This window comes from Panthera onca, chromosome A2 (assembly GCF_046562875.1).
Source record: "Panthera onca isolate mPanOnc1 chromosome A2, mPanOnc1 haplotype 2, whole genome shotgun sequence".
NCBI lineage: Eukaryota > Metazoa > Chordata > Mammalia > Carnivora > Felidae > Panthera > Panthera onca.
The window spans coordinates 125467891-125482468 of NC_138340.1; the positions used below are offsets into that span (position 1 = coordinate 125467891).

The 14578-nt window shown below is 38.0% G+C and overlaps 1 protein-coding gene across 1 annotated transcript in view; it reads right to left on the reverse strand.

Annotated features, from left to right (window-relative positions):
• DPY19L2 (dpy-19 like 2) overlaps positions 1 to 14578 on the reverse strand; it is a 94833-nt gene that overhangs the window by 11826 nt on the left and 68429 nt on the right. Inside the window, exons 17-18 of the mRNA XM_060632869.3 lie at positions 8397 to 8421; positions 564 to 683 (exon numbers count right to left, since the gene is read on the reverse strand). Of these exons, the coding sequence (XP_060488852.2) occupies positions 564 to 683; positions 8397 to 8421 (145 nt within the window). The remainder of the gene's footprint in view (positions 1 to 563; positions 684 to 8396; positions 8422 to 14578) is intronic.

Sequence of the window (14578 nt, forward strand, 5' to 3'; positions counted from 1 at the left end):
ATCTATGGAAACCCCACTAGTAGAAACACATATTCCTCCTGGAAAAATAAACATTATGATATTCTAAGACAAGACTCTTATCATCAAAGCTAAGTAAGATGTTTCTAGAAGTGCACTGGTCCCCAAATTCTAGCTACTTTGTATATAATGGTAACAGAACTCCCAAACTGACAACTTTCCCTCGGGGTTCTTGGAGCCAAACAGGACAATACTAGAGAAATTCACCTGTATCTACTCTAGTATTAGAACATTTGAGGACAGTTTTGATGTGTCAAGAAACTCTTGCACAGACCTGAACTCTAAAAAACTATGTCTGTGGACAGAATACTAACAGAGGGGAAAGTGTGCCTCCTCAGTTGTCATAAAAGTATCGGTTAAAATCTAAGAATAATTTTCAAAGCTACTCAAAGTTGCTTTTGTTATTCAGAGTTAATCATGAAATAACATTTTAAATAATTTAAACCAAGTTTTCTTATGTTTTGGATTACTCAGCAAAGCCATGGCAACTACCCTGCTGTTACTATAGTTACTACAGTACAGTTACACAAGAATGAATGCCTTACCCTTCGAGAGCACACCAAAGAAGCTACAACACACATGTGAGGTGTTAGAAACAACTTCAGCCTCATAATTAAAATGGCAAGGACAGTGAACGCTAACAGTTGCAATGTGTGAAAAATCAGCTGTAAAAACAAAAAAAAATGACAATTTCACTTTATATATTTTTAAATAAATATAAAAAATATTAAAACTATTATCATTTGCTAGGATAAGGATCTTTTAATTGAGTTATAAGTCTGTTACTATTTATTAATTCATTCAACAAGATTTATCAAATGCCTATTATATGTCAGGTACTGTTCTGGGGGCTCTGGATACAGCAGTGAACCAAAAAACAGTGAGGCATTGCTGCCCTTGGGAGACTTACATTTTAGAACATTTATTAAGGAGAAACAAACATGGTCATAGCAACTAAATGGATCCATTACAGAGTCTATTAGAAAGTGGTAAGTTCAGTGGAGAAGAGACTGGACCAAGGAAAGGAGACTGGGAGGACACGGCGTGGAGCGAGGCCCCAGGTGGGAGCAGTTGAGACTGCAAGTGGGATCATCAGGGTGGGCCTCATGGGAGAGGTGGTATTTGAACAAGACCCACAAAAGGTGAAGGAGTGAGCCACAGACACATACAAACATGCAGTGCTTCACAAACTTGTGTGTCATTCAGTCACATAGCAAAACAATTTTGTTAAAGTAGTGGAATTACATATATCAATATTTGTACTGATTAGGACTCCCCATTTTTATTAAGATGGGGTTCTACTGAGCAGAGGTTTTAGACAAAACTTTTCTAACAGACATATTCATAAAATATCAACTGATTCTTCACTAGAAAAATAATGCAACCGAAAGTGGAAACTGAATATTCATGTTCTCTCTAATTTTCAAATTAAATATTAAAGATAGCCTCATCTATAAAATTGAAAAATATTAAATCAATGCTGAGTGTTAGAGAAGATGCCACGAAACATACACTGAAATAATTAATTGGTACATTTCTGTAATTTGGCAATATTTATCAAGACCCTGCTAAGGAGCCAACCCCCCTGAGTTAAATTTCCATTCTAACCTAAGGGAATAATCAAGACAAAAAAATGCTTCTACAAAGATGATCATTGAAGTGAATTTTTAGCAGCAAAAATAGAAACAATCTATGTGACCAATATAGAGAAGTAAATCACCACATTTACCACATATATAGAGCCATTAAAGATTACATGTTAGAAGATTATATAGTGGCATGGAAAGGTTTCAGTGTGTATAATTATGTACTTACAAAATATTAATTTTGTGAAAAACATTCATGTGTATGTATGTATATATATGTATACACACATATATATGTATATATCACACATATATATATGTGTGTGTATGTGTGTGTGTATACACACACACATACACACACGCATGGGGGGGTAGGGAGGAAGGCTATACAAATATATACCTAAAAAGTGAACAGGGGTTATTCCTGAATGGGGATTTTCCTGAACTTTCTAAAATTTTTAAAATGTTATTTTTATATTTAGAAATATATAATTTATATACAAAACAGAATGCAAAACTGTGCCCAAAGCTGTATTTTTTTCCTTTTTAAGTAAAGATGTTTAAAAATGGAATTTGCTAATTTTTTCATAATTCTTCAACCCAAAGCTGGAACGTGGAAGACTTATTTCAAAATCAACCCTTCAGGAGCACTTCAGTGGCTCGGTAGGTTGAGGGTCCGACTTTGGCTCCAGTAGTGATTTCAAGCCCCACATAGGGCTGTTGTCAGGGTGGAGCCTGCTTCAAATTCTCTGTCCCACTCTCTTTCTGCCCCTCCCCTACTCGCACTGTCTCTCAAAACTTAACATTAAAAAAAAAAAAAAAATCAATCTTTCATTTTTTTTGGTTAAATTATTTATTTTTAAATTTTTTTAATATTATTTTTGACAGGAAGTGCCAGTGAGGAGGGGCAGAGAGGGGTGGAGGGAAAGAGGATCTGAAGCGACTCAGTACTGACAGTACAGCACCCAATACAGGGCTTGAGCTCACAAACCATGAGGTCATGATCCACGCTCAAGTCCACTGCTCAACCAACTGAGCCACCCAGGTGCGTCCTTCATTTTTCTTTAGTCAAACTCCTCTTTGGACAAAATCATGGACATGATGTGGACAGAACAAAAGACATCAATGTATTTCATACCCAAATAGGTCCTTTTGTTTAGGACCATTAAATCACAGATTGGTAGATTACAGGGGCCATCTTCTTTAATCATCTATCCAAAATAGAGATCTCTTCTATAAATCTAAGAACTGGGTATTCACTAATTCCTGAAAAGGAATATGCCAAAGGGAGTGCCTGTTATAATTATGGATAGCTGAAAATGTTAGAAAATCTTTTCTAAAACTGAACCAGTGTCTCCAGTAATTTCCACATCTCTGCAACTACACAAAATTAGTCTAAACCCATTCACACATGACCGTTCTCTATTATCCAAATACTGTAATCATGACTTTGCACTAACCCCACCTTTACCCTTAGAAAGCTTTCTATTTTTAAGCTAAATATTCAGAAACTTGGATCGCTGTTCTGTATTGTCACAATTCTGGTTACCTTGCTCTGGACATGGTACAGACTACCCATGTTTTTGTTAAAATGTGGCATCTAGAAATAGACTACCATAGATATGGTCTAATTAGTGCAAGTACACATGACTTCTCCCAATATGCCTTCCTTTGGTTATTCTGAGCCACATATGAGACTATCATGGTCTCTCCTAAATCCCATCACTTCTACTTTACTTTTCCATCATTTCTTCTTAGGACCAACTTCTCATGTGACCAAAATTAAATCCAAAGTAATAATTCTTCTTGACTTTCCTCTATCATCTAAAGGCTGAAAGGACTTTGCTTTCATGTGGAGACCTGAAAGATCCCTACCATTTCCTTATCTTCCCTGCATACTGCTTTTTGTGGGTGCATGACATACAACAGCCATCCCAAATGGCACCACTTATGTTTGTTTTTTATGGTCATCCACACGCTCCAACCACTCTTCTACTCACAGGCTACTGACTTTCTATGGAGCTCTCTTGCCAGTTATTTGACCTTCTAAACTATCAAATAGCTTTCTTTTTAACTACCAAATGGAAGACAGAAGGTTACAGTCAAAAAGTACAATTCAGGAGGCACCTGGGGAGCTCAGTTGGTTAAGTATCTGACTATGGCTCAGGTCATGATCTTATGGTTCGTGGGTTTGAGCCCCACATCAGGTTTTGTGCTAACAGCTCAGGGCCTGGAGCCTGCTTCAGATTCTCTGTCTCTCTCTCTCTGCGCCCCTCCATGACTCATGCTCTATCTCTCAAAAACGATAAATGTTAAAAAAAAAATTAAAAAGTACAGTTCAGGTGTGCCTGGGTGGCTTAGTCAGTTAAGCATCTGACTCTTGATCTTGGCTCAGATCACGATCTCACGGTTTGTGAGTTCAAGCTCTTCATCCGGCTCTGTGCTGGGGGTATGGGGCCATCCCTCTCTCCGCCCCTCCCCCGGCTCTTTCTCTCTCTCAAAATAAATAAACTTAAAAAAAAAAAAGTACAGTCCAAAAATCTGTACTATAAGTACAGTGTCGTCAATTCGTTAGTACTTCTGTCCACATAAAAAACTAGGAAAATCCCCACAACATCTTTTAGAGGCTGGAAACAAGGAAAGAAGAGAAGCCCAGCGAACTGTTCACTACCCATCTTTGGAGAAAGTGAGCCAACTGGGTCAAGTGTGAAGTAGCAGCTACCAAGCACAAAGAAAACAAAGACTAAGTACGGAAGGCCAGTCCAAATGGCAGATTGTCCTGGTCAAAACTGCCTCCCACAACAATGTAAAAACGTCTTGAGAACATGGTAGGGATGCCCTTCACCGGCACAGGTAACAGAAGGCAGACAAAAGGTCCAAAAGGCACACAAATTTAAAAGTGGGAATTTACACAGCATTTAACTTATACTAGGCATTATTCTAAGTATCTTACATGGAACTCATTTAATCCCATAGCCACCACATGAGCTAAGTGCTGTTATTACTGCTGTTGTTTTGGTTGTTCCCAAAAAGATGTAAAGTAACTTGGCTAAGATCACAAAGCCAGTAAATGGAAGAACAAGGATGTGAGGCCAGCCAGATCCTAGGTCTGTGTCTTTAACCACTATACTTCCTCTCCAAACAATACACTATCAACCACATGGCTCTTTTAGTCCATGGACACAGACTTGTACAGACCCCAACATACATCACTCAATCCATTTCTTCAAAAGAAGTAATTCTCCCCCCATATTACTTCACTCCTTCAATAGGATACCTCTATATTGGTTCAGACAGCTTCAGCTGTTATGTCACAAAAAACTCTCTGGCTGGCTGTAGAAAAACTTTACTTATGATAAAAAACACAAACTCAACTGACTTAAAATATAAAGAATCAAATATAAACTAATGAAATTGGTTAGGGATTGGGAAAAGAGTGAAGGCTGATACAGGACTGGCCATCACGGACAAAAGGAGGTATGAGTGGGTCAAGAGAATATTCAGGATTGAACACCCTCAGTGTTATCCCTCCCTCGCCTATCTTCACAGTAGCTCCTCATTGATACTATAACATTCTGGCAATAAATATTGTTTCTAACTCTTTCCCCTCTTTTTCTTTCCTGCGAATTACAGGGTACTCCACCAATTTCTAAGCCCATAAAATAGAAAAATTGGTTAAAAGAAACCAGCTTATGAAATAAATAAAATACAGATAAATACATTAAATTGGGAGGAAAAAATCACCACAGAATCCTTTCATCTAACAAAGTTTGCCAATTATCATGACACTACAGAGGTAACCCAGGGATTTATTTAATGAGCTGAAGGTTGTGGACTGCCCCGGATTCAGAGGGTTGGCACAAAGCAAGGAATTTAGAACTTATTCCCTAATTATCCTAAGGACTCCTTACCTAATCCTGAAACAAGCTGGAATGTAGAAACTTTTGTTATCATATCACATCCAGAGTAAGATGGACCCTCTACCCTTCTCAGGGCTATGCCTTCTGTACCCTATCATCCCTAAGGTGAAAACAGTCCATCTCCAAAACCTTGTAAGGAGACAGATTTCTCAAGTGGGAGTGGGATGAGGAGCCAGCCAGACATAAGACCACATCGGCACTGCTCAACATACTTTCTTTCCGGAAGTCTACAGTTTTTAGACATTTAATCTATGTATCAGGAGTTAACAGACTCTCTTTAGTTTAAAAAAATTAACAGATTTGCTGTCACTGTCTTTTAGTCTGCTTGACTTCTGACTGCCTTTTAAAAAGCTATCCTCTCTACTGCCAACAGGGCGAAAATATCTACAACTCAGATCTGACTATACCACCTCTCCTAAACAATAAAGTCCAGGAGACAGTCCAGTGTCTTTGCCTACAAAATCACCAGAGTCTGAACCTGGGTCGTTTCCTGCTACTTCTTGCCTTCTCCATGCATCAGCAATACTGATTTGCCTGCAGCTCTGAACATAACTTACTACTTTATGGCTTCCTTATACACACCCATGCTTTGACTTTGGAAAACTCCTCCTCTAAGGTCATTAATAAAATCTTTCCCTAACTACCCTTATCTCCTCCACACAGATTTAATCACTTCTTCTGCACTACTGGTCTATCTACTTCCTCCGTCATGGCACATATAATGAGGTGTTCACGTTGCTTGTCTTCCTCCACTATACATTAAATTCCATGAAAGCACAGACCTGGTGTACAGGTGCACATAATAAAGATTGAGTGGATTAGTATACAGAGTTAACAGAAAAAATTAAAATGGATAAAACAAAGATAAATGGAGAAATGAAAGAAGAAAGCAAAAGAATGTGAAAAATGAGGGCAGAAAATTAAGGAATACTTTGTTTCTAAAAAGAGGTGGATTTTATTTTTTTTTATTATTTTGCTATTTATTTTAAGTTTATTTATCCATTTTGAGAGAGCGAGCAGGGGAGCGGTGGAGAGAGAGGGAGTGAGCAAGAAACCCAAGCGGCAACAGCGTGGAGCCCGATGTGGGGCTCAAACCCATGAGCTGTGAGATCATGCATGACCTGAGCCGAAACCAAGAGTCAGATGCTTAATGGACTGAGCCATCCAGGTGCCCCGAGGTGGGTTTTAAATACAGTAGGATAAAATATGAAGTATGAATGTGCACCACTAAGTAAAGTGGACAATGTGACATGGCTGACTTGCATAAGAGCAGTTCACATTAGTTGGTAGCATGTGGTGAACGATTAACAGCACGGACTCTGCTGCTACATGGCCTGGGTTCATGGCCCTCGGTTCCACAAAGCTAAGGTCATTTCAGCTTTGCGACCCTAAGTTACTCAACTTCTCCATGCCTCAGTTCTCTTTCACCTGTAAGATATACAAAATAATAGTACTTACCTCAATGGGTTGTTGTGAGAATTAAATTATAAAGAGACATAAATCACTTCCCCAAAATGCCATGCACACAGGAAGCAGTAAGGGCTGACTACTACTTTGAGGGCATTGGAGACGGACTGCTAGTGTTCAAATGCAAGCTTTAGTAACAGATAGCTGTAGACCTGACAAAAGCTATTTAATTTCTTTAGGTCTTCACTCCGTGGCCCAGACCTCTTTGCTTTTCTTCTCAGACAGGCAGCTAGACTTCATTTCCCAAGCTCCCCGGCAGTCAGGCGTGGCCGCATGCCTGAGTTCCAGCTGCAGGCAGGAAGTTCACATTTCCATTTCCAGGCCTAGTAGCCCTTACAAAACCTCCAGAGCACCCTCTTCCCTCTTCTTTCTCCTTTGCTGATTCAATGCAGAGAAGCGCATCAATCCTCCAGTGCAGGCTCTTCCCTGTTCCTTCTCCTGTGCTGACATGAGGCAGACAAGTACATGGGCCCCAGAAGCCACATGCTGAAGATGGCAGAGCTATAAATGGAAGGAATCTGGGTTCCTCAATCACTGCTTGTTGGAGGGCCACCTGCTAACCAGGAACTCCTAGTTTTAACTTTATGTCAGCCAACAATTAAACTTCTACTGAGTTAAGTTAATGAAATGTTAGTGTTTGTCTCCGTAAAAGCTACTATCATCTAATTAACATAATTTTCTTATTTGCAAAGCGGGAATAATATGAGAATTAAGCAGCACAGTACATGGCACATAGTAACTACTATAAAATATTCATTATCATTATAGGCTGTTTTCATTAGGTTCAAATTCAATTGCCCTCTCTTGTAAATTTGACCTTACCCTTAAGACTCAAAGTGCTAATACTTAGGAAATCTTATTTCTAGCCCCTGATGAGCTTTCTCTTCATATGCCACAAAATAATTTAGCACCATATAAAATGTTGTCTTGTTTGCATCATGTCTGTTGAAAAACTATACACATTTGAGGGCAGAAACATTGCTATTCCACCTTCTGTGTCCGGGAACACTGCTAAGATTGTAGCTGACTGACCATCAAGTCCATGTGTGGCAGCAGGCCACCAGTCACAGGGCCACGGGGATCCACCGGGATAGGCTCTAGCTGACTAGAGCTATAGGCTCAGTGGGCTAGGAATTTAATGCTTTTATTATTGAACGGATAAAAGAATGAATGAATTAATGAAGGTAATTTAATTATGCTCCTTGGTCGTCAATGAGCCTTCTGGTTTTCAAATCCTTCCTACTGTTCAAAAGAGCAGACGGAAGCATGGGAAGGGTCGCCGAAATGTATTACCAGTGCTGAACCACAGAAGCACGGCTGACAGTGCAAGGCAGTACCTTTGTGAATTACCCTTGAACTGGAATTTAACACACAAATATAGCAGAGATTAAAACGAAAGCCTTACCTCACCATGTTCAAGGAGCTGTTTTCTGGAATAAAAAACATTCTGTATTTATTGAATGTCCACTATGATTACATAAAAATAAACTGCATTTATTTGTTCTTAGATTTAAAAAATTTGATTCTCTCTAAACTATTCAGTAACACGAATAAAAAAAATAAAAATGTTAGACAATATCACTAAAAATTACAGCAACATGAAGGCAGGATTGACAGTCATCCTATTTAAGGTATATAAAAAAGCCATGCTTTGGTTAAGATAAAATAGGTTTTACTGATTGCAGGAGATTGTACCTCTGTGAGAATTTTTAAAAAAGAATTTATATTAAATATTCAACCATGACAAGCATATATATTGTTTTAGGTAAGTACTGCTGGACTTTTGAGTTACTTTCATTTTTGACAACTATAAGTACCATGAACATCCTTGTACATAAAACCCTGAGCATCCCTGAATACTTCCTCAGGATAAATTTCTAGAATAAACATTATTGGGTAAATCATATAAATATTTTTATTTCTAGAAAAGCTTATGTCTAAAAGTTTACAAGATTTGTATGGTGTACCTACTGAGCTCTAGGCACTGTGCAGGGAACACAGCATAAACAGTATAAACATTGCCCTTCTTCTCTTAGGCTGCATGTTAGACTCATACAACAGGTACAGAACTATTTCACTGTTCTGCTGAGAAGACTGGAGACTTCAGTTTTACATGCAGAGAGGCCTTCTTCTAATATGGATTTTGGGGTTGGAGAGAAAAGTTACACAGTTCAAGTAAGAAGTAAGGGAAGTTCAAGGGCACACACAGATCCAGAGATTTTTTTTACTTTTTATTTTTTATTTTTAAAGGCTGGTCAGAGGAAGGCCTGTCAGGAAAGCATTACAATCACCAAATTACTCTGCTTCCATTGAGGCCCCTTCCTGACTTGCTCAGTGGAGGGAGGGGCCAGGGGGTCTGGCTTCCCACTGGTCCTGAAATCTGGGCACAACAGAATGCTGCAGTGAATTGCCTTGTGCAGAGGAGAGGCCTTGAGAATAGCCACTGATGTGAATAAATCTAGTAGCTAATTTAAAATGTGAATATACAACCAAATCTGCAAACAGAAAAATTAATAGATAAAAATTAAAGAAATTAAATTGATAAAAAGCAACAACAGATTTTCAAAAAAGAGAGGCTAAGCACAAGATGAAGAGACCCTACAATTCTCTGAGGTAAAGAAAGATGTGAATGTTCAGATTTAAATGTCCTACAAGTTAACAAACATATAAAGTACACACACAGCCACACGTACATATGCACATGCATATCTTAAAACCCTATAAATTTCCAGAGAGCAAAACTTTATATAAAATTTCTCATGTGTAGGGGCTCAGTTGGTTGAGCGTCCAACTCTTGATTTTGGCTCAGGTCATGATCTCACCGTTCATGGGTTTGAGCCCTGGCTCAGGCTGTGTGCTGACATCATGGAGTATGCTTGGGATTCTCTCTCTTCCTTTCTGCCCCTCCCCAGCCTATGCACTCTCTCGCACTCTCTCCCTTAAAATAAACAAACTTAAAAAAATTCTCATCTGTAATGCTCAATGCTAGAAAACGATAAAGCAACATCTACAAAATGCTGAAAAAAATCCCAGGAATACCTATTAAACAAACCATCAACTTAATGTGAGGGCTAAGTAAAGGTATTTTTCAAACAAGAAAGCCCTCAGAAACCCTTGGGAGGAAAACACTGCGGCACCACTCCCAGCAGGAGCTGCCGTTGCACCACTCCAGAGGCAGGGCTGCCGTCCCGCACAAGCCCTCACACAAGCCCTGTGCACATCAGGTAGAGAGACGTGGCCACTCTGCGTACACCAGCATTCCAGACCTCTGTGGCTGCTCTGCAAACACCAATGCCTCAGGTGTGAAACCAATGCTGCTGCAGGCTAGCCAGAACCCCAGACCCACTGTTGCTTTATGAGTGCCTGCACTCCAGACCCCAGCCTTGCGGTCATTTGATGCATATCCGTGTCCTGCAAATTATCACCAACGTGAGCCAGCCAGTGCCCCGCACCCTGAAGCCATTGTTTCTCCATGAATGCCCAGGCTGCAGTCCCCGAATTGTGCCTGCTCCACGTACACTCACATCTTAGGAACCAGATTCACCACTACAGGGGGCTAGCCAGAACTGCTGGAGCCCAGAGCCACCATTGCTCTGCAAGCACACGAGTTCCAATCCCCAGCAACACAGCTGTCCCATGGTCACCCACGCATCAAACACCACTGCCACCATGACCACAAGGGCACCCACAAGACAAACCCAGTGCCAAAGGAGATACCGGTGGTCAAGATACCTTGACCACAACGTGCACCATGGGAGAAAAGATCAAGTGGTCCCCAGAAGTTTCACCACTGCAGATCCCAGCAGATCACCACCATTACAGACATCCACAGCCTTGGTCATTGAAGACGCCTGCAATCTTCACTGATGCTAACCTCAGCTGATAGAGCTGCACAAATACTACAGTGTTGAGCCTTCCCCAAGAATGGAAACAGCACACCTTACCTGGCTCCTTGCACCCACCTGCAGGTAAAGGTCTTTCCTTACCAAACCAGACCCTAAAATCTGAAAGAGGTGATTGCTCCATCAAATTGAAGAGATCAAGGCAAGGCTACAAGAAATGAAAAATCACGGAAGTATAACACAGTCAAAGGAACACAATAATTTTCCAGTAACTGACCCCACAGAAATGGAGATCTGTGGACTGCCAAAGAATTCAAAATAATTGTTTTAAGAAAGATCAGTGAAGTACAGAGAGTGCAGACAACTAAATAAAATTAGGAAAACAATACATGAATAAAACAAGAAGTTCAACAGCTAGAAATTATAAAAAGAACCAAACAAATTCTAGAGCCAAAAAATACAATAAATTAAATGAAAAATGCAATATACAGCATCAATACCATACCTGATCAAGCAGAAGCAAAAATATGGGAACTTGAAAAGTGATTAATTTGAAATTATCCAGTGAGAAGAGAAAAAAAAAAGAATGAAAATGAGTGAAGAATGTTTATGTGAATTATGGAACACCATCAGAAGAAACAATATTTATATTATGGCAGTCCAAGAAGGAGAAGAGAAAGGACAGGAATCTTATTTAAAGATCAGCTGAAAACTTGCCAAATCTGGAGAGAGATCTAGATATCCAAGCACACGAGGCTCCAGGTACCAATACAAATTAACCACCCCCCCAAATTCACTAGACCCACCATAATGAAAGTGTCAAAACTAAAGACAAAGAATAAACTGTCAAAGCAGTAATTATCTCATAAAAGGGAACCCCCCTAAGGCCATTAGCAGTTTTCTCAGCAGAAACCTTGCAGGTCATAAGAAATTAAATTGATTTAAGATGTTATATTCAAAATGCTCACACTAAAAAATCTGCCAACAAAGCAGGACATCTGGGTGGCTCAGGTGGTTAAGCGCCTGACTCTTGATTTCGGCTCAGGTCACCATCTCATGGTGAGACTGAGCCCCATGCTGGGTTCTCTGCTGCTGGCGCAGAGTCTGCTTAGAATTCTCTTTCTCCCCCTTCCTCTCTCGCAAAAATAAGAAATCTAAAAAAAATCTGCCAACTAAGAACACTTTACCCAGCAATGCTATCCCTCAGATAAAATGAAATAACTTTCTCAGACAAACAAAAGCTGAGTGAGTTCATCACCACTAGACTTGCCTTAAAAAAATGCTAAAGAAGTTATTTATGCCACAATGAAAGAATGCTAATTAGTAACCTAAACATATATGAAAATATGAAACTCACTGTAAAGTTAACTACACAAATTAGGAATACTCTAACGTTGTAATAGTGGTATATAATCACTTAACTCTAGCATAAAAGTAAAAAGACAAAAGTATTTAAAAATAAATACAGCCATAATAATTTGTTAATGGATACCACACAGAAAGATCTAAATTGTGACATCAAAAGGATAAAAAGGGGAAGTGAAAGAAAAAAGCTGAGATTTTGTATGTGATTGAAGTTAAGTTTTTATTGGCTTAAAAGAGACATTTACAAGATGTATTACGTAATAAGCCTCTTGAGCACCATAAAGCAAACAACTACAGTAGATACACAAAAGATTAAGAGAAAGGAAACAAAGCATACCAGTATGGAAAAGGAAGACAGCATGAGAAGAAGAAAGGAACTATGAAACAGAAAGCATCTAGGTGGCAAAACAAGTCCTTATCTATCAACAATTATTTTAAATGTAAATGAATTTAATTCTCCAACCCAAAGACAGAGAGTGGCTAAACAAATTATACATAATTTAATTTATTTAGGTGTTTTGATGTTGGATGCATACAGATTTATAGATGTAGACGTATATATGTAAAATGGTTGTAAGAGCATGTGATTCTTGATCTTGGGGTTGTGAGTTCAAGTCCCACATGAGGTGTACAGATAATTTAAATAAAAAATTTTTTAAAAAAGAAACTCATTTTAGCTTTATGGACACACATAAAGTGAAAGTGAAGGGATGAGAAAAGATATTCCACTCAGATGGAAACAAAAAGAAAGCAGGGGTAACTCTATATATCATATATGTGTGTGTGTGTATATATATATATATATATATATATATATATGCATATTCATACATATCATACATACATATGCATACTATATAAGCATCGTATATATGTATATATATATATGCATACATATATATGTGTGTGTATATATATATATATGCCTGTGTATATATATATGTGATATACATATATATCTATACATATGTATATATACATCTATATCTATAAATCTATATGCATCCAACATCAAAACACCTAAATAAATTAAGCAAATATAAATAGATCAGAGAGGAGAATGAGAAAGCAATGCAAAACAGTAGAGGATTTCAATACCAATTTCAACAATGGATGGATCATCCAGACAGAAAATCAATGAGTAAATATTGGACTTGAACTACACTTTAGACCAAATGGACCTAACAAATATATACAGAGCATTTCATCAACAGCAGTAGAATACACATTCTCCTCAGATGCACACAGAACATTCTCTAGGATAGATCCTATGTTAGGTCACAGAACAGGTCAATAAATTTAAGAAGACTAAAATCATAACAAGTATCTTTTCTGACCACAATAGTAGGACATTAGAAAATCAATAATAGTAGGAAAGAAAGAAAATTCATAAATACATGGAAATTAAACAACCTAATCCTGAACAATCGATGGATCAAAGAAGAAATCAAAAGAAAATAAAAAATATCTTGAAACAAATGAAATAAAAACACAACATACCAAAATATGGAATGAAGCAAAAGCAGTTCTAAGAGGGGAGCTTATCCTGGTAAATGCCTATATTAAGAAAAAAATATTTCAAATAAACAATTATATACCTCAAGGAAGTAGAAGAACAAATGAAGCCCAACATTACCGACAGGAAAGAAATAACAAAGATCATAATAGAAATAAATGAAATAAGAGACAAGAAACAATAGAAAACATCAATAAAACTAAGAGCTAGTTTTTTTGAAAAGATAAACAAAATTAATAAGCCTTTAGTAAGACTAAGAAAAAAAACAGAAGATTTAAATAAATAAAATCACAAATGAAAGTGGGGACATTAAAATTGATACCACAAAAATACAAAGGATCATAAGAGACTACTATGAACAATTATACACCAACAAATTGGACATCTCAAAGAAACATATTCCTAGAAACATACAACCTACAAAGACTGAATTACAAAGCAATAGAAAATCTGAATAGACTTAAAACTAGTAAGAAGACTTAATAAGTAACCAAAAATCTCCCCACAAAAAGAAGTGGAGGGCCAGATGGCTACACTGGAGAATTCTACCAAACATTTAAATAAGGATTAATGCTAATCCTTCTCAAATTTTTCCAACAAATTTAAGAGGAAGGAACACTCCCAATCTCATTTTATAAGGCTGGCATTACCCTCATACTGAAGCAAGACAAGGATGATAAAAGAAAAGAATATTGTAGGCCAATATCCCTGATGAACATAGATGCAAAAAACTTCAACAAATACCAGAAACCTAATTCAACATCATATTAAAAGGACCACACACCATGAGTAGGTGGGATTTATCTTTGCAATGCTAGGATAGTACAATACATACAAATCAATAAATTTGATGTGCCACTTTAA